Source organism: Podarcis muralis, chromosome 6, assembly GCF_964188315.1.
Source record: "Podarcis muralis chromosome 6, rPodMur119.hap1.1, whole genome shotgun sequence".
NCBI classification, from domain to species: Eukaryota; Metazoa; Chordata; class Lepidosauria; order Squamata; family Lacertidae; genus Podarcis; species Podarcis muralis.
This window is the reverse complement of record NC_135660.1, coordinates 86348921-86375389: the sequence shown is the minus strand read 5'-3', so window position 1 is coordinate 86375389 and position 26469 is coordinate 86348921. Positions and strand designations below refer to the sequence as shown.

The following is a 26469-nucleotide window of genomic DNA, read 5'->3' as shown; positions in this document are numbered from 1 at the left end:
TCTGGTCTTTGGGTGCTCCAGAGAAGCCCCGAGGGGACGGACAACCTTCCTGCCGGGACCTTCCTTGTCACCTGGAGACTTTGGCAAGCCGCTGCCACCGCGACCCCTCCTTCCTCGCCCGAGGGAGCGGGCGGCCCCTGCCCACTAGCGGGCCTCCGAGGGGGCGGCCCGGGGAGCGCCAGAGTCTGGCAAGGGCGGGGCCCGACGACGCCTCGCCTCGCCTCGCCTCGCCGCGGGAAGGGGGCGGGGGCGCTTGGCCAGCCGCGCGGCTGCGAATGGGGCGGGCTAGGCGCGCGCTGCCCGATGGCAGCTGCCTGGGGGCGCCGATGGCCTCATCCTTAAAGCCGATGGCCCCCGCGAAGGGGACGCACTCGACGGCGGGACCCTCCTCCAGCAGGCTGCGGCCAAGCGCGCGCAGCTCGGCAGCGCTACTCCGCAGGGACTTACGACGAGCGGAGCCGGAGCTGGGCAGCCCCGAAGGCTGGCGCGGAGGCGAGGCGAGGACAGCCGACGGCTCTTTCCGGGCGCACGGACGCCGCGCGCTGTAAGTGGTCGCTGCGCCGGCTTCTCCCCGCGGAGCGAGGCAACGGAGACAGCCGAGAGCGGGGCGGGACGGGGCGGGGTGCCGGGACAAGGCTGGGTGTGCCCGACGGCTTGCATTGCGCGCCCCTTGCCTTGCTGCCGCCGCGTGTGGTGATGCCTATTCTGCCAGCTGCTCTTGGAAAGGTGAGGGCGCATCTTGTCCTTTGTTTGGTCCCGGCCTTCCCGTCGAGCCTGTGGTGGAGGTCGGCCGGTCTTTCTTCTGCTCAGCCTCCCCCTGCCGCAGCCGGTGGGCCGGGCGTGATTTTCTGCAGCCGTGGAAAGTCCCCCACGCCACGGTTCCCCGGCAGCGCACTGGCTCTCCTTGCCGTCGAGGCTTCGCGAAGTGCTCCTAGGCACTGACGGACGGGGCTCGGGGCTCGGGAACCCGAGGGTGAGTTGATCCGGTGGCTAGGGCACAGTCGAGGCGCCCGGGCAGGAGAGCCGAGGCGATCCCTCCGACTCAGATAAACTCTGCTTTCTGAACTGCAAGCCAGACGCCGGTTTAGTTTCCGCGCAGAGTCGGAAAAGCGGTGCTTGTAGACGCGCGAAATTATGAGCCGGGGTTTCTTTTGTAAGGTAACGGTTTGCTAAAAACAAGCTTGCGGGTGTGCGAGAAAGAGAGGGGGAAGAGAGAGGAAGCGAAATGGCGCGGGGAAAGTCCGTCGGCTTTTGGACAGATAGACAAATGATATTTATGTAAGGACCGGGCTGCTGTTTACAACCGGAGGGATCTTGCAGGTTCCCAGAAGAGGAGATATTCAGTCTCCCCCTTGGGAACCCTTGTTTAATTTTTCTCCGCTTTTTGCTGGCAAATACGGCTCCTTATCAGCGGGACTTTTAATTTTGGTTAAAATCTGCCCTCAGTGAACGAAAATAAAAATTGGATTTTGCCTAGGAAGGAGACCTTTCAGAGAAGAATGATGATTAAATCGACAAACCGCTGCAAAAAGCGAAGCCTCAAACGAAAAACAAAACAAAACCCAAATGCATGTTAATGATTCCTTATTAATTCGGTTACTTTATTAATACTTGTTGATTAATAGTTTTGGGACTATTTTCTCTACTCAAGTTTCTATTTATAATTTAACATTACTTACAGAAGACAATATTTTTCAAAGGCCAAATCAAAAATAATTTAACAGTAAAATTGTTCAAAAAACATATTGCATCCTGATTTTCTTCGGAATGAAAACCACGGCGACTAGGAAGATGTAAATGCATCTAAATAAACCACAATACCAATACGTTTGTCCGTTAATTTAAAATAATCGCAATTATAATTCAACAAGATAGAATGCAGTAATTTGCACATTCGTGAGACCAAAATACCTTTTCAGTTTTTGCGTGTTTTCTTACTCGGAATGCAACGGTATGCAAAGTTTTATGTCCATAGTAAAACCATAATTAAAAATATGTCCATAATAGCCGTTTTCCCCCCACACCACGAATATTGTGCAGAAGTTACTGTGTGGTTTTAGTTGATCAGGGCTTAATTGGCATTTGATCACCAGTGCGGGGACACTGTGCTCTTTATAAACGACTCCCCCCATCCTATATGATCAGAAACCAGCAGGCATTGCTAAGTCGGTGCCACAAGCAAACTGCGACTCGGGTAAGAAAAGCTCAGCATCTAATCTGGGCTGAAAACGCCAAATACTCGTCGGACTATTCGCGCACAAACTGGAGTCTCGCCACGTCGCCACCCAACTCCCCACGCTGTGCGTTGGGAAAGGGGGCAGGGGGGCAAGGGGAGGCCGGCCCCTGCTGCCTAATCGTTTTTCCGCAATTCCTTGCTCGCTTCTGTTGTGCAGACAAAACACCGTAAGAAAGCACTGTAGCATTTAGAAGGCGGAAAGCCGTCGCCTGCTCTCTGTCTTAGTTGCCATCGGGGCGCAACCACAGAAGCGCGTGTGCGCAGTGGCGGCGGTGCTTGGACGCCTTCTGGCCCCCCAGCTCAGGACAAACCAGGGAGCAGCCCCGCTGCCTCGCTTCGGATCAGGGGGTGGGGGTGCGGGGAGCCGTTTGGGCCGCAATTGGTTCTCCCAAGAGTGGATCTGGGTAAAGGAGTCAGTTACGCACTTTGTATTCCGCGCAAGTTCAGCGAGAGCGGCGGAAGGGTGGCAGGATTAAGAGGTAGCCCCCTTGAAGTACCACCCCGACCCCCACCGACCCACCCCCGCTCTCATTCGTTGCAGCGGGTTAGACTGGATGACCCCCCCCCCCCAGGATCCCTTCTAAACTCTCCAATTTCATGATTCCCCGCGCGCCACCGGGTTGATCTGGCGCGATTCGCGGCTAACGCTTTGCAACACTTTCTCCCCGGCGGAGGGAGCTGGAGGAGCACCTCGTGGTCCCGATCCACAGTTCGGTGGTGGCACCTGCCCACCAGCTCGCCCTGGTTTTGCGGGGACAGCGCGGCCGAGAAAAGGCGCAGCTGGCTTGCAGCTGCCGACCGCCCCGACGTGGCCACTTTCGGCTTGGCAGAAGAGAGCCCGCCTCGTGGGCGATTGGCGAGGCGGCCCCTACGTATCCTGGCAGCCTGATCCCTTTGCTCAGGGCGGGCGGAGCAATAAACGCCCCTTCCCAGCCCCCTCTCGGAGCGGTGGTGGGGCGCCCCCTCGAGCCTCGACGGCAGGCTGGTCCCTTGCTCCCCGGGAGCTTAGCGATGCGGGTTGGAAGGGTGCTGACTGAGTGGCTCCACACAGGGGCGTAGCGTGGGTTGTCAGCACCCGGGGCAAGGCAAGTAATTTGCGCCCCCTAACCTGTGGATTTGCACCCCCTAACCCATGGATTTGCCCTAACCCCAGATGTTGCGCCCGGTGCGGCCGGCCCCCCCTGCACCCCCCACGCTACGCCACTGGCTCCACAGGGGCCGGTTTGGCTTTCAAAGGCGCGTGAGATGGCCCCGATAGGTTTGGACAGTGGTTCTCAAATTTTTTCCCCTCTGGCACTTTTTTCATAATAAAAAATTGCTGTAAGATTTTGTTTTTTTAATTGACAGGTGAAATAGCTCAGTTGGTAGAGTATGAGGCTCTTAATCTCAGGGTTTGAGCCCCACTTTGGAGACAAAATATTCTTGCATTGCAGGTTGTTTGGACAATATGACCCTCTCGGTCCCTTCCAACTCAACCATTCTATGATTCTATGAGAATAAATGTATTGGGAAATAAAATCACAAGTAGGATTGCTCTCATTTTGTAAAGACATCTGTGCATATTCTGCAAGTAAAATAATTGTTTTGGGCTATGCTATACTATACTATACTATACTATACTGCACTGCACTGCAAAACACTACACTACACTGAAATGTTTAAGTGTTTCTTTGATTGCCCTTGAATCTTCCTGCCACACATCTTTTTCTGCCACATCCTTTGAGAACCCCTGGCTTGAACAACAAATTGCGTCCCATCCCATATTTTGTGTGTGGATTTTGACTAATGTGCAGGCAGCTTTGCTAAGTGGGAAGGTGGTGTTAAGTTCAGTGGGCTTGTTTTGGGGGTGGGGAATGATGGGAGGTCATTTCACTAGGACTTTACCGGAAATGGGAACCAAATCTCTATTCTTCCCTTTTTGCATCCGGAAGATGGGATTCCTGCCACAGACAGGGCTGTGAGTTGGCAGCCCTGAGATGTTCCTGGATTGCTGTGTCTGCTAAAACAGCAGGGTTGCCTTGAATTCTCTCTAGTATGAAAACTTGGGGCCATCCTTAGTATTTTCAGGCCTAGTGGAGCAGGGATGTGATTCTCCTTTCTCCAACAAGCAAACAAAGTGACAACGAGGCATGCAAGTTTTGCTGCTGTTTGAGACAGACCAGCGTAGAGGATGTCAGAAGATGTGGGAAAATAATCAGACTAGATACTTCTTTCTTTTCCTTTGTCCGGGTTCCCATCTCATGCTAGCAGTCTCGGTGGTAACACTTATTTGCTTGCATTGCTGATTCTAAACAAAGAATGAGTTTCTGCTGACTCAAGCTCTTTTTGTTTTGCAAAACCAGTCAGAAGACAGGACCAGGGAGTTTGACGCAGCTTACTGACCAGCCAGGCAACTTGCATAGGTTTTCAGCCATGCTACATGATGCGGGTGGCGCTGTGGGTTAAACCACAGAACCTAGGACTTGCTGATCAGAAGGTCAGCGGTTCGAATCTCCACGACGGGGTGAGATCCTGTTGCTCGGTCCCAGCTCCTGCCAACCTAGCAGTTCGAAAGCAAGTCAAAGTGCAAGTAGATAAATAGGTACCACTCCGGCAGAAAGGTAAACGGCGTTTCCGTGTGCTGCTCTGGTTTGCCAGAAGCGGCTTAGTCATGCTGGCCATATGACCCGGAAGCTGTACGCCGGCTCCCTCGGCCAATAAAGTGAGATGAGTGCCGCAACCCCAGAGTCGTCCACAACTGGACCTAACGGCCAGGGGTCCCTTTACCTTTACCTTTTTACATGGCTGGTCAGGAATGTAAGCCCGGTCTCCATAGCCCATCTCAATGTATTGTGGAATCTATTGTATACATCCACACCTGTGCATATGTATAAATACAGGTAATGTGGGGATCATGGGCGTGGCCAGGATTTACGGCCTTGGTCCAGTATACCTGAAGGAGCGTCTCCACCCCCATTGTTCTACCCGGACACTGAGGTCCAGCACCGAGGGCCTTCTGGCGGTTCCCTCACTGCGAGAAGCCAAATTACAGGGAACCAGGCAGAGGGCCTTCTCGGTAGTGGCGCCCTGCCTGTGGAACGCCCTCCCACCAGATGTCAAAGAGAACAACAACTACCAGACTTTTAGAAGACATCTGAAGGCAGCCCTGTTTAGGGAAGCTTTTAATGTTTGATGTATCACAGTATCTTAATATTCTTTTGGAAGCCGCCCAGAGTGGCTGGGGAAGCCCAGCCAGATGGGCGGGGTAGAAATAATAAATTATTATTATTATTATTATTATTATTATTATTATTATTATTATTATTATTATGTTGGGGGGGTGGAGCAGGACACCCACCTTTCACCATCCTCGGTCTAGCAGATTCAGAATGAAGTGTCTCAACAACAGTTGTTTCAAATTACTTTCTTTTGACTCCGAGTGCTCAGAAGGACCTGTCAAAATCGTCAGTCGTTTGAAAACTAGGAAGCTAAATAAAATATTGACATCAGGGAGTACCTTTCATGTGGTTAACGAGTATATATTGCAAAATTACAAAGAACAATTTTTGGGGGTCTTGTTTTTAAAAAAATCTAAACTAAAACAAGTTTTCTTGGATTTGCTGAAAATCCAAGTGACCTCAGCAAGTATTTCAGTTTCAAGGATGATTCTGATTGTTTCTACTTTTAGCTAAGTATTTTTATTTATTTACTTGATTTGGGTGGGGGAATGCAGCCCCCAAAACTTCTCTGTCCAGTCCTTGGGACTCTCCCCAGGCTGTGCCCCTCCTTGGGTCAAAGACCCTCCCCACAAGGCACATCCCTCCTCTCCACCCTCCTGAAATGCTTCTGCCTTGTGTGAAGTGATGGGGACGGACATTATAACCTTACATGACCCTGTGTAAAGTGTGGCTTCCTGTGGGATACCTGGAACACAAGTGCTTTGGCACTAAGGAGCCTGCTGACAGGAGATTAAGAGGACATGTTGTTGTTTTGCCGGGAGAGTGGGAGATTTGGGAGAGGGAAGATCACGTGAAACACAGAGACAGACACACAGAGAGAGAGACAGAGAGTAAAAAGCAACATACAGATAAGACAGTGGAGCAGGGAACTGATGCCTCCTGCCCTAAAACATCATTCTGCAGCCAGGGAATGACAGGATGAATTCCACAGCTGCTTCCCAGTCCAAGACTGTAGCAGTTGGAACAGAGACTGCTCTAAGAGACCCCAATTACTCAGTGGTACATAGCTGATTCTTTGAACTCTATCCTCTCCTGCTTTTGTTGCTGTAGTTATTTAGAGACCCATATTAATTTGAATATTTGTTTCTGAACCATTTATTTTGCTTCTTCCCTTCTTGTTAAATCAATGTTTGTAAGTGGAGAAATGTTAACTGTGTGAAGTCCAACGTTAGTTAAACTCACTAAAGGTAAAGGGACCCCTGGCCATTAGGTCCAGTCACGGACAACTCTGGGGTTGTGGCGCTCATCTCGCTTCCGGGTCATGTGGCGCTTCTAGTGAACCAGAGCAGCGCACTGAAACACCGTTTACCTTCCCGCTGGAGTGGTACCTATTTATATACTTGCACTTTGACAGGCTTTCGAACTGCTAGGTTGGCAGGAGCAGGGACCGAGCAATGGGAGCTCACCCTGTCGCAGGGATTCGGACCGCCGACCTTCTGATCGGCAAGCCCTAGGCTCTGTGGTTTAGACCACAGCGCCACCCACGTCCAGTTAGACTCACTAGACCCACTGAAATAAACGGGCTGAAAACTCTTACCACCCACTTCCTTTTAAAAAATCCATGTATTAGAAAATTGAAAATGGGGGAAAGCAGAGGAAAAAATGGGAGAAAGTAATGTCCAACTCTTTGTACATTAAACAAGAATCTGAAACAAAAAGAACCATACAAAGCTATAAAAAGAGCAAGCGTAATATAAAAATGTAACATTGTTTAAAAAAATTAAGACCAAAGATGCCAGTAACCGTAACGATGTTAAAAACTTTATAATGTGTGTAGGATTGCAGCCATAATTACTATTTCTTAGCAATTCTTAAAAATTGCTTCAATAAATCCCACTGTAGCTTTTGAGAGTGCTTCAAAAGTTGCCATAATCGCAATCTACCAGATTTTCAAGCCATTCGTCAGCTGACAGAATGTTTGATACCACCCCACAATATTTAAGAAGCAGCATTCTAGCCGCAACCAATTAAAAAAAAATCTAATTTCAAAATATATATTATAGTTGTGTCTTTGGAATAGGCTCTCCAAGAATTTGAATTTTTTTTAATCAAAAAGTGCTGCATGTGATCATATACCACCAAATATGTATAGAATGTCCATAAATTCATATGTGTAAAATTTAGCAATCTTGTGTACACTGTACAAAAACTGTATGTGCACTGAATGTAACAGATGAACAGCCCTGTTGTCTCTTCCAAACTATTCCTAAGGAGATAAAATAAAGTAGTGTACAGTGGTACCTCAGGTTACATACGCTTCAGGTTACATACACTTCAGGTTACAGACTCCACTAAACCAGAAATAGTACCTTGGGTTAAGAACTTTGCTTCAGGATGAGAACAAAAATCGTGCTCTGGCGGCACGGCAGCAGCAGGAGGCCCCATTAGCTAAAGTGGTGCTTCAGGTTAAGAACAGTTTCAGGTTAAGAACGGACCTCCGGAACGAATTAAGTACTTAACCAGAGGTACCACTGTACGTCTTCCTGAATAGGGACAGGTGGGATATGATAAGTAATATTCACTGAATTGTTCCATAGCACAAGTGACATTAGCAATCTCTCCTCTGAATGTTCAGTATTTCATCTCTTAGACCTTTTAGAGTAAAGGATGTTTAACAGCAATGATAAATCAGCCACCCTTAGCTCCTTAGCTGGACTTGAGCTCTTCCTTTGAATGGTGGGCAAGAATGAAAATCGACAGTTCTGTGAAGCCTTGCCATTGCTTAAAAAAATATAAATTCACCTTTCCAAAGCTTCCAAGGTAATACAGTACAAGTAGCATCAGGACAAATTTAAACAATCGTAATAAATGCAACGAAACCAGCAGCGTCAGCAGCACAGGGTCACAGCCCCCATCCCTGGAGAAGAATGTGATCTCAAAAGCTGTAAGACCAGAGAAACTCCACACCTCACCATCGGGGCAATTGTGGTTGGGTCCCCCCTTCTCCTCATCTAACATGGTGTTAGTAGCTCTTGCAGCAGCCCATTGGAGAGGTTCCTGAAGGACGAGTCAGCAAATTCCCCCTAGCCTACAGAGCAGATGAACTATCACAACAGCAGCACAGAGTGTTTCGTTTTCCTTTTGTCATCCCTGTTTCATAGACGGGAAGTTGAGCTCGCGGTCTGCAGCAGGTAACCCTTTACCTAAAAGGCAAGGCCTCTCCAGCTTGTCATTTTCCCAAATGTTGTTTCTTTGCTCCGCTGCTAAGAAATCTGCCTTAACGGTACCTTGCATAGGAAATGAAGTGAATCAGAATCTTTCTGACTTTAAATAATTTTTTAAAACAACTTTCCCAGCTTCTCTTTTTTCATCTCTGAATATTGCACCAGGGAACCCGACTCATCGTCCATTAATATGCATGGGAATGTTGCAGCCCACATAAAGCAAACAGGATTTCTGTTGTTGTGGTTGTTACTTTAATAATTACCTGTATCTGCAAGCAAACACTCTTTAGTCCTTCGAAAATGTGATTCCGTGTCACACTTGGGAGAAAGTAGGAGCAGAATGGGAACCAGTGGCCCAGATTTTCATGCGTTTTTCCAGGTCCAGGAATATAATTTGTTATGGGTGTAGCATCCGAACAAAATACCTTCTCGGAGTTTGCTTCAAAGGATTGGTTCTGATATAACAGGCCTGTCCAACAGGTCGATCTTGAGATCTACCGGTCGATCACAGGGTGTCCCTGGTCGATGTTGGTCGATCACGGGCCCCTTTCCCCAAAAAAGCTCAACAACTCTGGTCAATCAATCCAATGAGTAGATCACTGCCTGTTTTTTTTATAGTGGGAGTAGTCATAGTCTCTTGGAAGTTGGACAGCCCTGTGCTATAACATTTGCAGGATGATCCCCCTAGGGGGAAGTGTTAATGTAATCCTAATGGGACACTTTCTTTATCTGGCTGTTGCCATTCTAAGGCTGTGTATACCTTAATCTGTTGTGCCCCCACCTCTGGTTTTGAATCCAAGTACACGAAATGTTAGGGACACGGGTGGCGCTGCGGGTTAAACCACAGAGCCTAGGGCTTGCTGATCAGAAGGTCGGCGGTTCGAATCCCCGTGACGGGGTGAGCTCCCATTGCTCGGTCCCTGATCCTGCCAACCTAGCTGCTCTGGTTCTCCAGAAGCGGCTTAGTCATGCTGGCCACATGACCCAGAAGCTGTACGCCAGCTCCCTTGGCCAATAAAGCGAGATGAGCACCGCAACCCCAGAGTCAGCCACGGCTGGACCTAATGGTCAGGGGTCCCTTTACCTTTACCTCTAACTGGGGAAAGGAAAACAAGAACAGGATTGTGTTGCAGAAAGGAGAACAGAATGTATATGTGCTCTGGTCACCATTTGCTTGCAACTGATGTTAGATCAGTACTTAATTTCTAAAATGAGAAGTGTGAGTGATATGCCATCCTTCTGTAAGCACCACTTCTTACTTTTAAGTGTGTGGGAAGGGGGAAACCCGCAGTTGCTCAGTGGCGAGGGGAAAACAGTCTGCATATGTTCCAAAGTACTCTCTTTATTTCTGCTTAATAATTCTGTGCCTTAGCCACTGAACTGAACTCATAGTCAGTTACCCAGCTTTAGAAACTCAGATATATAAGTTAGGTGCCAAATGGCACCTTAAATCGAGGTTACTCTCCACATGTTGTTGGACTACAACTCCCATAATCCCTAACCATTATCTATGCTGGCTAGGGTTGATGGGAGTTGGGAGGCTAAGTGCTGAAGAGCCACAGATCCCCAATTCCTGTTGTAAATTGCATAAAGGAAGCTATGTGCATAGACGTGTTTCATGTGTATTTGAACTGCTGTGGGGTATGTGGCTTGCCCCACAGCTTTTATCGCCTCACTGGAATGAGTGCACGCGCACACTTTTACCTCTTGTTTTCTAGTTGTGGCGAATCCGAGTCTGAATTGTGTTAAGGCCTTGGACTCTGCCCCTAGGACTACACACTCATTTACAAGAGTGAAATGTTGAAGGGTATGCAAAATCATCTTCTTTTTGCCAACCTATACATCACCCCCTATCTTTAGACTATAGATATTTGATATTTATATAAGCGTGTGTGATATTTATATAATATCACATTTATATAAGTGTGTGATATTTGATAAGCGTTTTCCATTTGATAAGCTAGCAGGGAAGCCTATGTTCTTTGACAAACGTTCCAAGCTTGCTACATGGATCTGTCTTTCAATGTTGTTGTTGTTGTTTAGTCGTTTAGTCGTGTCCGACTCTTCGTGACCCCATGGACCAGAGCACGCCAGGCACTTCTGTCTTCCACTGCCTCCCGCAGTTTGGTCAAACTCATGCTGGTAGCTTCGAGGACACTGTCCAACCATCTCGTCCTCTGTCGTCCCCTTCTCCTTGTGCCTTCCATCTTTCCCAACATCAGGGTCTTTTCCAGGGAGTCTTCTCTTCTCATGAGGTGGCCAAAGTATTGGAGCCAAAAGTGGCTTGCGAAAGGGACTCCCGTTCCCATCGCCCTCGTTTTGCAGGCTGTGACACCAGCTTGCAATACGGCACTGTAAATCCAATAAGGCACTGTAAATCCATAAATTACTTTTATAATACATTATTTTGCTGTTTAATTTGCCCATGAACCTTAGGATGTGGTATCAAAGGTTTCCCCATTACCGCAATTGTGTGGGCCCATGGATCTCTTTGGCTTTGCAGTGGCATCAGAGCGCCAGAGAAAATGATTGCCTAGAAAGCTTCCAGACAGCATCCCTTAACTTAACGTGGAAGTTTGTTTTAGTCCTTTGTCACTCCCTGCCATAGTTAGATCATTCTAGGTTGTATGTGTGACACAGTTGTGCAGGAAACAGCAACCTGAAAGCAATGCAGAACTGGTTAAGAACGAAAACAACAACATGTGATATGTGGGGACACATTTTACCCTGATGGCTGCAGCTTCTCAGAGCATAGTCTCACCCCAGTTTAGGGCAGCAGCTAAGCCAAGGCTTGCATTAACCATGATTCCAGGTTTGGATAAAAGGTTAAAGAGAAGAGATCTTAATCACAAACCTGGGTTTGGCTGACATGTTGAGCCAAACTTTGGCCAGGGAGGAGTAAAGCAGCTATCATCTCCTTGGGATCCAGCAGCAGTGCTGGATTTAGGGCGGTGCCAGCAGTTCCCCCGCACAGGGTGCTGAGCCAAGGGGTGTGTGCATAACAACAACAACAAATATTTAACCACTGAGCCTCTTGGGCTTGCCGATCAGAAGGTCAGAGGCTCGAATTTGCACGATGGGGTGAGCTCCCATTGCTCTGTCCCAGCTTCTGCCAACCTAGCAGTTCGAAAGCATGGCAGTGCAAGTAGATAAATAGGTACCACTGTGGCGGGAAGGTGAACGGCATTTCCGTGCGCTCTGGCTTCCGTCACAGTGTTCTGTTGTGCCAGAAGCAGTTTAGTCATGCGGGCCACATGACCTGGAAAGCTGTCTGTGCACAAACGCCGGCTCCCTTGGCCTGAAAGTAGAGATGAGCGCCGCACCCTATTGTCAAGTTTGACTGGACTTAACTGTCCAGGGGTCCTTTACCTTTACAGGTACCTACTGAGAAGATGAGGGACGCAGGTGGCGATGTGGGTAAAACCTCAGTGCCTAGGACTTGCCGATCGCATGGTCGGCGGTTTGAATCCCCGTGGCGGGGTGCGCTCCCGTCACTCGGTCCCAGCGCCTGCCAACCTAGCAGTTCGAAAGCACCCCCGGGTGCAAGTAGATAAATAGGGACCGCTTTCTAGCGGGAAGGTAAACGGTGTTCCGTGTGCTGCGCTGGCTCGCCAGATGCAGCTTGTCACGCTGGCCACGTGACCCGGAAGTGTCTGTGGACAGCGCTGGCTCCCGGCCTATAGAGTGAGATGAGCGCACAACCCTAGAGTCTGGCAAGACTGGCCCCTACGGGCAGGGGTACCTTTACCTTTTTACTGAGAAGATGCATAAAAAGAGCAACTGGGATTGGAAAAAGAATTATTGCCATCATAAGAAATAGGAGGCAGAAATTTTGTCCTCTCTCGGGGTGCCATATTACCAAAGTTTGCCCCAGCTAATACATTTGCACTCCAATGTCCCTATTTTCCAGGGACAGTCCTGGATTTACGGAAGCCATCCTGGTTTCTGATTTGATCCCAGAATGTCCCGATGTTCCTATTTTCATTGGAGAAATGTTGGAGGGTTTGCGCGGCTTGACTTAATGTGACATTCCAACGTGGCTTTTGAATTCAGTTGAGCTCTGGATTTGTAAGCCCCCCGAGAATATGATTGAAAGGTGGTATAAAATATTTAAAGTAACTGAACAAGCAGTAATTTGGCTTGTGAAGAAGTTTGAAGTGTAATCTATTTTTGGGGGTGGCGGCAGAATTTGGCTCGAAATCCATACCAGCCTATGTCCCACTTGATCCATGATTTTAACACTGGACTACATTGCAAGACTAGGGATGCGGGTGGTGCTGTGGTCTAAACCACAGAGCCTAGGGCTTGCCGATCAGAAGGTCGGCGGTTCGAATCCCCGCGACAGGGTGAGCTCCCATTGCTCGGTCCCTGCTCCTGCCAACCTAGCAGTTCGAAAGCACGTCAAAGTGCAAGTAGATAAATAGGTACCGCTCCGGCGGGAAGGTAAACGGCATTAATTGCGCTGCTCTGGTTCGCCAGAAGCGGCTTAGTCATGCTGGCCACATGACCCGGAAGCTGTACGCCAGCTCCCTCGGCCAGTAAAGTGAGATGAGCGCCGCAACCCCAGAGTCATCCGCAACTGGATCTAATGGTCAGGGGTCCCTTTACCTTTACATTGCAAGACTATCGTAAGCTGCTCTTTTCAGGATGGTCCCTCAGTCTTCAAAAAGAGCACAACAGCAGTAGATCACATTGCAGTGATGCTGCAAGCAACTCCCTTGGCCTCAGCCTAACCCTCTGAAGTTTTCAGAGTGAAGTTTACTCCCACAATCCACTCTTTCTCAGCCCCAGCTGCGTTGACTCTCAAATTTCAGGTCTACAGACTGCATTTGCTTTTTTTTTTTTTAAGATATTTATTAGGGTTTTTAAAGTGTTACAAAATGAAAAAAGAAAACAAAGAAAAATACAAAAATAAAAATAGTTAAAAACAATTCCATCTTTCCTTTGCTTATCTTTCATTTGCTTATTTCCCGGACCTCCTCACACCTCCCTCTTTTGTATTCCAATTCAATTTATTAATTCAGCAAATCCTTTCCCTCTTTATTTATCCTAATATTTCATTGCATTGTCTTAATCTATTAGCATCTTATCTTGTAAAAACCTTCAAACTTAAAGCTTAAGTCTTATTCTTACCAACTTCTGATAACCATAATATTATTTCCTAATTCTTTAAACATTTTTGCTAGAGCCAAGCCATTTCATTTCAACATCCTTCTAACATTCATCAATTTTATAAAACAATCCTAGTAACAAAAAAAGAAATAAAGACAATCCAATCTTCATCCAGCGTCCCTTCCTCCTGGTCCCGGGTTTTGTCAGTCCTTTTTATCCCATTGATCTAGCGCATTAACCTGTTAACCTTATATCCGAGGCCCTTAAGTCTCTTCCATGTCCCTTCCGCGGCTCTTCTTCATATTCTCCTTTCACTCGTGGGAACTCCAGCTTGGTAATGTTTTTGACCCTTTTCAACAAATCAGCCCCTTTTCTATAGTCCAAACTAAACTCCGTGTGGTATTTAAAAACATGTTTCAAAATCCTTCCAAAATTGAGAGCCCCCACAGCTCCAAACCTCTCACGGCCCATTGCCAGACTCGGGAAGCCCAAACATCCCTGCACAGGGGGATCAATCCAACCCCCCATTTCCAAGCCAGTCCAAGCTTTATCTTCCCAAGTCTGGTTTTTTCCAAGTTCATTTGTCAAGTCCAAAAGCTCATGTTCCTGCAGGTCTACAGACTGCATTTGCATTGGGAGGATTATTTTAAAGTGTTGGCAAACCTTAAACTAACGTTTTACATAAGAGAAATATGTCAGAAAGAAAATTTGTCTGAGAGTGGACATTCTGTCGCCCTGTCTCAGGTAAATTAAATCCTTGGGTTTCTCATTTGATTTCCACAGGCAGGGAAAACCATTTAAACATTCAGCATGAAACAGCATATGTAGACAATGAGATGGTTCTCTCTAACTTTCTACTCTGTGTAGTTTTCATGGTCTATAAAAGGAAGGAAGGAAGGAACTGCAAGTCTTTCATAAGCCATTTACCGCTTAACTTACACAACTTTAAAAAATCTGTCATAGCGTATTTATTTTATATTAAATTGTAAATGCATAGCTACTTTCCATCTAAAAGGTGCTCAGAGGTTTACAACAGAAAATTTAAAATATATATAGTTGTTAGGAAGTTGACTGTGAATAAGTTGTGTGAATGATCCTTTTCTTACAACAAAAGGTCCTTTGGCCTTAGTTGCTGGTCTTACTTGCTGATCACAAAAGATGGAGGCAACAAACAGGAGAGAGTGCTGTCTAAGGCTACGCTGGGACTGGGCTTTAAATAACTGGTACAGTGGTACCTCAGGTTAAGAACTTAATTCATTCCAGAGGTCCGTTCTTAACATGAGGTACCACTTTAGCTAATGGGGCCTCCCGTTGCTGCCGCACAATTTCTGTTCTCATCCTGAAGCAAAGTTCTTAACCTGAGGTACTATTTCTGGGTTAGGGGAGTCTGTAACCTGAAGCGTCTGTAACCTGTGGTACCACTGTACCTTGAACTGGTAGCTGGTTCAAATAAACGTGATGGAAACAGAGGACTGGATAATGCAGAAAGCTTACAGCTTGCCTTGCCTTACCGACAGGCGCTCAGCTACTTCTGAGTAGCAGGCTAATCGTGGCTGTTTATCTTCCGGTGATTAATGGTTTCCCATGGTTCCCATTTCAACTCCATTAAGATCACAAGTGTAGGAAAATTGCCCTGATGCTTTAGACTCTCGCCCCATCCCCAAATTCTTATATACAAGAAATTCATGACCTTTCCTTGAACTTAGATCGCTCCCCCCCCCCCTTGTGCATTTCTGGGTTGTACATTCGAAATCAGAAATCATCTGAATTTGCTGCCCTGGTCCCCGGAACATGGTTGGACAGAGAAGTGCATATTTATGCTGATGACACCACACATGGCCCAAATGACAAACCATCTCCCCTGGTGGCTCAGGGTGTGTGTTTAATGCAGTAATGAGGACTAGATAGAGCCATTCGTTGTGCCTCAGAATGGACAGCTTCAGAGCAACAGAGTGGAAGTCTGCACAGTACTCTGATTAAAAGGTAAAGGGACCCCTGACCATTCGGTCATTTTGTGGCCGACTCTGGGGTTGCGGCGCTCATCTCGCTTTATTGGCTGAGGGAGCCGGCATACAGCTTCTGGGTCATGTGGCCAGCATGACTAACGCCGTTTACCTTCCCGCCGGAGTGGTACCTATTTATCTACTTGCACTTTGAGGTGCTTTCGAACTGCTAGGTTGGCAGGAGCAGGGACCAAGCAACGGGAGCTCGCTCCGTCGCGGGGATTCGAACTGCCGACCTTCTGGTCGGTAAGTCCTAGGCCCTATGGTTTAACCCACAGCGCCACCCGAGTCCCTCTGAATAGCTAATCTTAAATGCTAGGAGTGGCTTTGTTCAGCTCTACCTGGTTTGCCAGCTACTAGAGGCGGAGGAAGGGGGTGCGGTGGGTGCAAGCTATCCTAGGTGTCACCCCTGAGGGGGGTGACAAAATGCTGGGTGCCACTCGCCGTGGGGCCTGCAGCACACCTGAGCCATGCGTCTCTTCTGGGAGAGACACAGCAGCTTGGGCACGAGCAGGCTCTGCGCTGCCCAAATGGTCTGCCCGCTGCCTCCCACCCAGCTGTAGGGCAGCTGAGTAGGAGGAGGCAAAACAACATCAAGAAACGTATGGTTACGGGAAACATACTCAATAAACACACAAGACGTAACCGGCTGTAAAAGTAAAGGTAAAGGGACCCCTGACCATTAGGTCCAGTCGTAGCCGACTCTGGGGTTGCGGCGCTCATCTCGCTTTATTGGCCGAGGGAGCCGGCATACGGCTTCCGGGTCATGTGGCCAGCATGACTAAGCCATTTCTGGTGAACCAGAGCAGCACACGGAAACGCCGTTTACCTTCCCGCCGGAGCGCTACCCATTTATCTACTTGCACTTTGACGTGCTTTCAAACTGCTAGGTTGGCAGGAGCAGGGACTGAGCAACCGGAGCTCACCCCGTCGCGGGGATTCGAACTGCCGACCTTCTGATCGGCAAGTCCTAGTCTCTGTGGTTTAACCCACAGCGCCACCCGCATCCCTGTAACCGGCTGTACTTTTGAATAAATAAGGTATAATATTCATTGTATCAAATTGTAGATTTCAACGGAAGTCTCATAAAGCAGAAATGACCCAGTGGATCAGTTCATTCTCTAGTCAGTTCATGCATAAGGTCCATAAATGTGTAAGTATCTATTCCACCTGTCTGTTCATTGAGTCCAATAATCCACATGAAGGGTTGTTGCAGTACCACAGAATCCTTTCACAGAGACTAAGACAAGGATTTCCGGAAGATTAGTCTTGTTTCGCCATCCTAGGCTTCATCAGTAGAACAGGCTCTAGGTAATGCAAATAAATACAATATCGTAATCTCACACATTTTTACAGCAAAATTAATATAAAAAACACAAACAATTGTACATACCATATGTAATATTACAGGATAGTGGATCTTATAGCATGGTAGTGGTTGCAGTACCTTATTTATTCAAAAGTACAGCCGGTTACATCTTAACTCAGAGGAGGCAGGCAGACCCCAGAGGCCCCATGATGTGCCCTGCCCCTATGGGTGGGCTCGCCCTGCCTCTGTGGCCGGCTCGCCCTGCCCCTGAACGTGCCACCCCAGGCGCCCGAGTGGCTTCCTCCACCTCTGCCAACTACAACCTCTTTTGGACATAGATGACTTGGCCACTGTTCCCTGTGCTCCGGCAACTTCCAGACTGGATGACTGCAATGCTCTCTGTGTGGGGTTGCCCTTGAAGACAACACAGAAACATCAGTGGGCCCAAAATACAGCATCCAGATTCTAGTTCCGTTTAGATCTCATACTCCCTTCTGTTTTAAAACAGCTTCCCTGGTTACTGGTTTATTTCCAGGTCCAGTTCAAGCTGTTTCTGTTGGGGTTTGAAGCCCCAAATGACTCAGGCCCCAAATTGACCCACCTCCCTTCGCACATTTGTTGTTGTTTAGTCGTTTAGTCGTGTCTGACTCTTCGTGACCCCATGGACCTGAGCACGCCAGGCACTCCTGTCTTCCACTGCCTCCCGCAGTTTGGTCAAACTCATGCTGGTAGCTTTGAGAACAATGTCCAACCATCTCGTCCTCTGTCGTCCCCTTCTCCTTGTGCCCTCCATCTTTCCCAACATCAGGGTCTTTTCCAGGGAGTCTTCTCTTCTCATGAGGTGGCCAAAGTATTGGAGCCTCAGCTTCACGATCTGTCCTTCCAGTGAGCACTCAGGGCTGATTTCCTTCAGAATGGATAGGTTTGATCTTCTTGCACTCCATGGGACTCTCAAGAGTCTCCTCCAGCACCATAATTCAAAAGCATCAATTCTTCGGCGATCATCCTTCTTTATGGTCCAGCTCTCACTTCCATACATCACTACTGGGAAAACCATGGCTTTAACTATACGGACCTTTGTTGGCAAGGTGATGTCTCTACTTTTTAAGATGCTGTCTAGGTTTGCCATCGCCTTTCTCCCAAGGAGCAGGCGTCTTTTAATTTCGTGACTGTGTGAATTTCGCACATACCTAGGGTCAATGTTTTCCCTGGGAACTGAGAAATGGGGAATGGGACTGAACTGCCAATGGCAAAAGTTGACTCAGACAGAATGAGGAACAATGGGAAAAAGAAGAAGGGGAATGTTGGAGATGTTATGACCAGTTGTTGTTTTTACCTCCCTCCGTAAGCCAGGCAGAAGCTTCCTGGGCTTTGGGAAGGAGGCTTTGATTTTGGGGGTGGGGGTGCCAGTCCTTCGTACCACCCGGAAAAAAACAACAACACTAGTTTTAATTCAAATTAGCTCTAGTTGTTTTTTTTCCTTTTGTGGTTTGGCCTATATCTGTTGTTGAGCTAAAAATGTCCTGTGTCAAGTCTCTTCTTGTGCTTTGGGTAGTTCTGGTCCTTCGGCCGATACATTTGCGTGTTGATTCACATCATCAAGTGGAAGATGGCTTCCTTCAGAACATCTACTTCTATTCAGTGATGAGGGAGAAGAGTGAAATGTAGTTCTTGTGCTTGGAAATAGCCAGAGATGAATTCCTACTTAGTTCATACCAGCAAACAGCACCAAGACTGAGCAAAAAAATATTATTTTCGGAACAATGACAAGCAGACAAGCTGATTTGTGGCCAGGGCATAGAACAACGAGAAATTCCCTGCCTGTTACTGCTCACTCAGCAACAAATAATTGAGGCTGTGTTCTGAAACATACCCTTTTGAGTTTGTGTCCCAGTTCAGTCAATGGAAACACATAGGGCCAAGGCTGCAAAAATAGATGTGATGTGCAGCTTCTTGTACAGAAGCAAAATTGTTCAGAAAATACCTTTTGCTTCAGGCAGAATAAAACCTGTTTCTGGGGTGCCTACAGATCTCTTTTTTTAATGCTACTTACCTTTCTGCAAGTTGGCCAAACTTGTCACCTCTTGCTAGAGGGGGCGACTGTCTCGCTTCAGGTCTTTAGCAGGTGAAAAGGAGGAATTTGAATCCGGTCCTTGCAGCATCAGTCCCTGGAAGAGAGGAAATTGTGCTCAGCGGCAGATGCAGTCGTATGCAAATAGCTGTGGGGCGTGTGTGTGGAATTATCATCTACAAACACTGGGAAGAAATTCCATCTGCTGCTTCCTTGAGAAGGGGGCCTTAATAAATTCTGAGACTGCAAAGTTACACACATCTTAATCAAGTCTTAATCTGAGGAATTAATGTGCTGTGCGTTTCTGCATAATTCCAGGAATCACGCAAAAGCTATGACAATAGCCAGAGCCGCAGATGGACTCGCCTCCTTGCACAAAATGCTGCATGAAAAAGGTATATTGAGGCAAACGTGGCTCCCGCCTTCACAGCCTTTCACGTACAGGTGCACCATCTCAAAGTGCCAGGGCGACTCGTGCGCTTTCATGTGCGTGGCGCGCGCACATGCGCTTGTCTATGCATGCGTGTGCACAAGTGCCAAACCACTGTGCTTGCCTTCACGTCTACTGCAGAGGGGGAAAACCGTCCAGTGGTTTTTTTCTCTTAAAAACGCTGACCTTCTTTTATCTTAGTAAAGGAGTCGGCGGGGGATGGGGGGGACGGGACACAAATATTTCTTACTGCATATATGTTGTTCCCTGTAATAACAGTGCAGGATGAAAATGGAGGGATATGTGAGGTAAGGAAGGAAGAAGATGCCCACCAATTCACAAGCAGGCATTGCCTCCCAGCTTTGACACTGCCTGCGTTGAGGAAATAGGTATAAATTTTTCACCAGAGGCCAAAGGTCAGCTTGTCTTTAGCTTCTGAAAATAACCAGATCACAAACATTTGGCATGAACCTACCGGTCCACAAACATAAAGGTTTATTTGTTAGCTTTGAAAGGTAGCTGCACTCCCAGAATTAAATCCCAGTGTGCACAATGGAACCTGTTTTGGAGTAAAGACACTAATTCTTCACAGTGTTAGCCTGTGGCTGCAACAAGCACACCTACTGGACGTTAACCCCACGTAACTGAACTTATTCCCACCAAGTAAACTGACCTCCTAATTGTATATGCCACTCAGACACCACTTGGGCCTCTTTTTCAGCTCTTCTCCGGTTCCTATTCCAGGCCGATGGAGTTCAACTTGCTCACTGACTCAGAGGCCCACAGTCCCAATCTCTCCCTCTCAGAGTCGGGGACACCACAACATGAGCACAGCTGCAAGGGGCAAGAACACAGCGGTAAGTACGAAATTGGCTTTGCTCTTTGAACAGCAAGCGGTGCTTCTCATTTCATAGCCTCCAGCTCTGGCCTGATTAGAAAGGGAGATGCTCTATTTGTTTCTTAGACATGAGCGTATCGTAACTGGTAGAGCAGAGCTGCAGAACCTCATGCCTGAAGGCCAAAATCCAGGCCTCTAGCTGGCCCTCAAGGATTTCCCAGACCACGCCCTCTCCCCAATCCACCCCCTAGGCTAGAATAAATCACAGACACTTGACTTTGCAGATAAGTGAATATTTTACTCACAAAGTTTCCAGAAGTTACAGCAAATAAGTCTCCAACCACTGGCAGTAAAACAGAGATGAAAAAGGTTCCAAATGACTTAAAAAGAAAAGTATTTTGTTTCTTTAGAAAAAGGAACATGCAATCTTTGGGTTAGTAAAGATGCAGGCTTCGAAATCTCATTTTTTGAGAGATTCGGTTCACTCGCAGGGAGCCATGACCACATGACTTCTTGCTTGTTCCAGGAAGAGAAAAGACTCGGAGGCTGCTAAGCTCCGCCCCCACTGGCAACCTGAGCTCAGGTTAACCCTTTCTTGCACGCAATTGTGAGTCAGTAATATATTACAACAAATCTGTGCTCTTGCTTTCGCAGACACAGAAAAGTCACAGCAGAACCAGACCGATGACTCCAATCCTGAGGATGGCTCCTTGAAAAAGAAGCAGCGCAGGCAGAGAACTCACTTCACCAGCCAACAACTCCAGGAGCTGGAAGCCACTTTCCAGAGGAACCGCTATCCGGACATGAGCACCCGGGAGGAAATTGCTGTCTGGACCAACTTGACTGAAGCCAGAGTCCGGGTAGGCCTCATTCACACCCGCTCTGCTTTCTCTTAATGTGGTCAGAATTTGAGGATTCGATAGCGAACCACATAGCAGACCAAGCAGAATGGAAGAGGCCTCTGCATGTTGCTTTTACCTTTTTGTGTGAGCTATTATACGGTGCAAGTACTTTCTGAGGAACAGATTGCCCTCAAAATCTTGCATTTTAAAAAGTGAGGCACTCCTCTCACAATCACTCCTAATAGTGAACTCAAGTGGCGAGTGCCCCCAAAGTAGGACCACTAAGAAACAAGGGGGAGATACTCGCATGCTTGAGGAAACCCTGAGGTTTGCAGAAGTACATTTCCCCCCTCAAACATGAACAAGCTGAAAGGACGGGGGGGACACAGGGGAGGAGGAACACCAACAAAAGCCCATTGTGGACTGAGCATGCTCAGTAGACGTGGAATGAGGAGTAACAGAAGGGGAAAGAAAGTTGGAACACTGGGTGGTGGGAGATAATGGTTGGCTGGGATCCTGTACTCATTTTAGAAGTGAGGATGCAGGCCACATTTTGTGGCAAGTTCCACCTGTTCTATTGCTGAGGACCCGTTGTAACTGCAGCTCCCATTATCCTTTGCAATGTTCCCTGAGGCCGATGGGAGTTGTAGTTCAGCCCCGCCTGGTGTCTACCCGGACACTGAGGTCCAGCACTGAGGGCCTTCTGGCAGTTCCCTCACTGCGAGAAGCCAAGTTACAGGGAACCAGGCAGAGGGCCTTCTCGGTAGTGGCGCCCGCCCTGTGGAACGCCCTCCCATCAGATGTCAAAGAGAACAACAACTACCAGACTTTTAGAAGACATCTGAAGGCAGCCCTGTTTAGGGAAGCTTTTAATGTTTGATGTATTACAGTATTTTAATATTTTTTTGGAAGTCGCCCAGAGTGGCTGAGGAAGCCCAACCAGATGGCCGGGGTATAAATAAATTATTATTATTATTAATTATTATTATTATTATTCTCACCAAGCTAACACACGCAGAATGCTAACTTATGAAAACGCTCCCTTTCTCTCCCAGGTGTGGTTTAAGAACCGCAGGGCCAAGTGGAGGAAGCGAGAAAGGAACCAACAGGCCGAACTCTGCAAGAACAGCTTTGGAGCCCAGTTCAATGGACTGATGCAGCCTTATGATGACATGTACAGCGGCTATTCGTACAACAGCTGGGCCACCAAAGGCCTCGCCACCAGCACCCTGTCGGCAAAGAGCTTCCCCTTCTTCAACTCGATGAACGTCAGCCCCCTCTCGTCGCAGCCCATGTTCTCCACGCCCAGCTCCATCGGCTCCATGCCCATGCCTTCATCCATGGTAGCTCCCTCCACAGTGACTGGCGTGCCAGGCCCCAGCCTCAACAACCTCAACAGCCCTGGCCTTAACTCGGCCGTTTCATCCAGTACCTGCCCATACGCTTCCCCAGCCAGCCCATACACGTACCGGGACACGTGCAACTCCAGCCTGGCTAGCCTGAGGTTGAAGGCCAAACAGCACGCCAACTTCACCTATCCAGCAGTGCAGACAGCAGCCTCCAGCCTCAGCCCTTGCCAGTACGCTGTGGACAGGCCAGTATGAAGGCCTAGGACCCTTAAACCACCCATCCAACCCCGATAACCAGGAACTTGGCCATTAGCCCCACAGCCACACCCAGACCGACCAAATTCCAGGAAGATGTGCTTCGTTTTGACCATGCTGTTATAAACTTTCCGACTTCTCTCTTTTGTTTTTGGCGAAAGTAAACACAACCGCTCATCGAAAGCCCTTTTGGGAAAGAGGACTTTTCTGCCAGGCTCTGAGGTCATTGTCAATCCGGCGCTGTAATGCGATAGCTCTCGGCTTGCTCCTGCTCCGGGCCGAGAACAGGCAACCCGTTCGTGCAACAATACGGAGAGAGGGAGACCCAGGAAAGGGGGGGGGGGGACAGCGGTGCAGCTGCTGATTCCACTCACCAACGTATGTCTGTGCGCCACGGCGATTTGCATGCCTGCCGACACGAAACCCTCCGAGGTCTAAACGCTGTGCTGGAAAGACCACAGATCGGTGCATTGAGGATTAGACTCCTTTCACAAATGTTTGCACAGCGTTCTGTCGCTTCTTCTTCTTTTCCTTTGCAGATTTCGGCCTTTTGTAGTTGAGAGTCAGCAAAGGAAGATGTGGTCTCATGGAAAGGTTCAGAGTTCGTGAAGGCAGGGGCGAGAGAGGGATTATGAGCTGTGGGGAGGGTCTGGAACCCAGCTGAATGGAGAGATCTACTCGGGCACGTTGATAAGATCCTTCCCCCCCTCCCGATTTACACTGGTTTCTAAGACTACAGCAGAAGCTGCTAGCAGGTCGCCAAAAGGGATACAGAACTTTGACTTTAGCAAAAAAACAACAGCGACAACCGAGAGCTGCATAGTCCCTCCATGCCTACCTGTGGAAGTCGGGGAAGGGAAGAGTGAAAAGAAACAGAGAAATATGAGCAAATAAAACATTCCCTGTTGGATTTCATTTTCGACCAGGCGGGAGTTAAATATCAGTATATCCACATACAGAACCCCATTGCTTTCCTTTTACCGTCAATGGCTCTTTCGTGCTCCCAACAATAAATTCCATTACAAAATAAAGCGGAAGAAATCCTCGCAATCTTTATGAGTGTCTGTTTATTGCAAGAGCAACGTGGAGCCAACATCCAGGATGAAAGCGTTGCGTTGCTTCCCCCCCCCCCCCCTGAAGGTGGAGAAACTGGGCTCTGCAGTTAAAGCAGACCTTTTTTTAATCCTAGAACTCAGTGTGTCTAAAAATTAGGTGTTACCCTCGAGTTTGTCAAAAATAGCACCATGCAGCAGATCGCTAGGTCTTACATTTTCATATTTGGGTAGATTGCACGTTTTCTACTGAAAGGCCGAGATATGGGTACTCTGGACGTTTTACTCGTGTTCGTTTACATCAGCTTTTAGTTATAATGTTTGTGGAGAGTCGTATTTGAGCCTCCAAAAGTTTAGAAGCTTGAATTAATGTGGAACACTGTTCCAAGGGGACGTGGACTGAGAACACTTCAAAACCAGAAATTTGTCTCATTCCCAGGCTATTCTTGGTCCTGCTAAAGTTTAAAATGTAAACTGACACAAGTATGCCTATTTTTATCTGGTATATTTTGTCTATCCATTATGTTCTCACTGTAGCCTTGACGTGGGGAACCCTTTTTTAAAAAAACTGTCTTCAAAAGTTTAGCATGAACCCAATCACTGCTCCAGACAACCTATTTATTGAGCGTGATTTGCTTTCCACAAAGCTTTCACAGAGGCTACATTGTATCTGGTCTTTATTGAGTATTTGTTCAGGTTTGCTGCCTTACAGGGATATTATATAACTGTGAGCATTTCTCCTGGGTTTATCGAGATTTGTTCTTGGGCTGTTTACATGTCTTCCCATTAAATCTTCCATTCACCCCACACTTTGAAATGCATTTCCCAGGCAATTTTCCAAACCACACACAAAAAAATCAATTTCTTTCTAAAAGTTTATTTACTGTGCTGGCGTGACACGAGTGACTTAATCCACTTTAATTGCACAAACCTAAACTTCCCGGTTATGCTGGTAGTTTGTAGGTTCCCTGGGTGTAGCAGCCAATTCTGAAATAATATTTCGGACCTTCAAGCTGGCAAAACCTTTTCCCACAGCTATTCCTTTACAGACACAGCCCCTTTGCGCTATAGGAAAAGCAAACTAGCTAATCGCTCTATTCTTTATATGCACCCTGCTAAGCAGCCCAAAACAGCATGTACAATATTTTGCACATTGAAACAATGCATCGTTAAATCGACGCAACAAAACAAGACAATGCAGAAGCAGAGAAACACGATAAATACTCCCTCATCCAGGGGTGAAGTGTTAGTTGCTGTGAGTGGAGTTTCCTGATGTGGACCTTGTGCAGAGTATAAATCAATAAGCTCTCACCACAATAAAGACTTCCTAAAGTTCTACCGCAAACTGTCTTAAACTAGTTACAAAATAAACATTGCAAAAACAAATGAACTCATTGCTCTTAAACAACTAGCAATACAGGCCAGTCTTCTTTTTAAGATCTTACTATTTAATATTGTCCAAGAACTATTCTCTCTGGTCCCAGAGAGAGCTCCATCTAAGCAACTTGCTCCTGCTGAGAGAGATCGCTGGCTTCCGGTTCCCTGGGATGAGTCATCGATTAGCAGACACCAAATGAAAACCTCATAACTTTTCAAACACGGTGAATGCAAACACAACATTTTATGCACATAAAACTTTAATTTCTTTAACATGAAGTTCATCCTAATCTCCAAATCTTGCCTTTTTACCACTTTACTGTACAAGAGATGGCTGGGCAGAGGTCTGGGGCTACCTGTATCTCTCGCACTCTCAGCGGTGTCTCCTTTAACAATCCCAGCGGATGGGAATAGCCTCCTTATTTGAGGCTTCACATACAATACTAGCATTTTGAATCAGGCCTTGAAACTAACTGGTAAGCAATGTGGTTGCCTGAGGACTTTTGTAACAGGATCTCTCTGACCAGCTTATTGGCCCTCATCCAGCCCATTACTGTTTACTTCAGACAGCTGTTCAGGGATTTCACAGCGTACAGATGGCAGCAAATTCCAGCAACAGAGTACAACTTTTGCAAAGGGTTCAGTCCCTTTGTGGCCTGACAATGGACTGAAAAGGTCAGCGATGTCACCCAGGACAAGAACATTAAGTGAATTCTCACCAGCCTTCTCCAATCTGATGCTCTCTGGGGCTACATCAGCACCAGCACAGAGAACACCTTTTTTTTGGCAAAAGCTGCCATAGACCACAGATGGGTTTAGCTCAACCCAGAGAATGAACAGAATCAATCTTGTAAGTGGTTGAAAGACGAGCCCCGTGTCCCATAACTAGCAAAATGTAGGTAAAGGTAAAGGGACCCCTGACCATTAGGTCCAGTCGTGACCGACTCTGGGGTTGCGGCGCTCATCTCGCTTTATTGGCCGAGGGAGCCGGCGTACAGCTTCCAGGTCATGTGGCCAGCATGACTAAGCCGCTTCTGCTGAACCAGAGCAGCGCACGGAAACGCCGTTTACCTTCCCACCGGAGTGGTACCTATTTATCTACTTGCACTTTGACGTGCTTTTGAACTGCTAGGTTGGCAGGGGCAGGGACCAAGCAACGGGAGCTCACCCCGTCACGGGGATTCGAACCGTCGACCTTCTGATCGGCAAGTCC

At 47.6% G+C, this 26469-nt stretch overlaps 1 protein-coding gene and 1 long non-coding RNA gene across 5 annotated transcripts; one reads left to right on the top strand and one right to left on the bottom strand.

Annotated features, from left to right (window-relative positions):
* Positions 1–261: 261 nt before the first annotated feature.
* Positions 262–23873, top strand: PITX3 (paired like homeodomain 3). 3 transcript variants are annotated; one of them, XM_077930677.1, is made up of 5 exons: positions 264–544; positions 19432–19508; positions 20265–20400; positions 21036–21241; positions 22279–23873. In XM_077930677.1, exons 2-5 carry the CDS (start codon positions 19470–19472, stop codon positions 22825–22827), a joined length of 930 nt encoding a protein of 309 aa, XP_077786803.1. In that variant the 5' UTR covers positions 264–544; positions 19432–19469; the 3' UTR covers positions 22828–23873. The 3 variants fall into 3 exon arrangements, with proteins under 3 accessions (XP_028584837.2, XP_077786803.1, XP_028584836.1); XM_028729004.2 differs by lacking the exon at positions 19432–19508 and having other exon boundaries at positions 262–544; positions 20288–20400; XM_028729003.2 differs by lacking the exons at positions 264–544; positions 19432–19508 and adding an exon at positions 613–726.
* On the bottom strand, positions 1581–21041 carry LOC114597015 (uncharacterized). Of its 2 annotated transcripts, none has more exons than XR_013393310.1 (4): positions 20687–21041; positions 20217–20377; positions 19096–19210; positions 1581–2636 (listed from the first exon to the last, which is right to left on the bottom strand). It is a non-coding gene; the product is annotated as an uncharacterized LOC114597015 (long non-coding RNA). The 2 variants fall into 2 exon arrangements; XR_013393311.1 differs by lacking the exon at positions 1581–2636 and adding an exon at positions 16651–17040.
* Positions 23874–26469: the final 2596 nt, after the last annotated feature.

What these genes read in the sequence shown, in the direction of transcription:
- PITX3 (XM_028729004.2), top strand. Translation starts at nt 276, where the DNA reads ATGGGGCGGGCTAGGCGCGCGCTGCCCGATGGCAGCTGCCTGGGGGCG. An exon ending in CAAGGGGCAAGAACACAGCG is followed by an intron (nt 20,401 to 21,035) that starts GTAAGTACGAAA and finishes TTGCTTTCGCAG; the next exon opens with ACACAGAAAAGTCACAGCAG. An exon ending in TGACTGAAGCCAGAGTCCGG is followed by an intron (nt 21,242 to 22,278) that starts GTAGGCCTCATT and finishes TTTCTCTCCCAG; the next exon opens with GTGTGGTTTAAGAACCGCAG.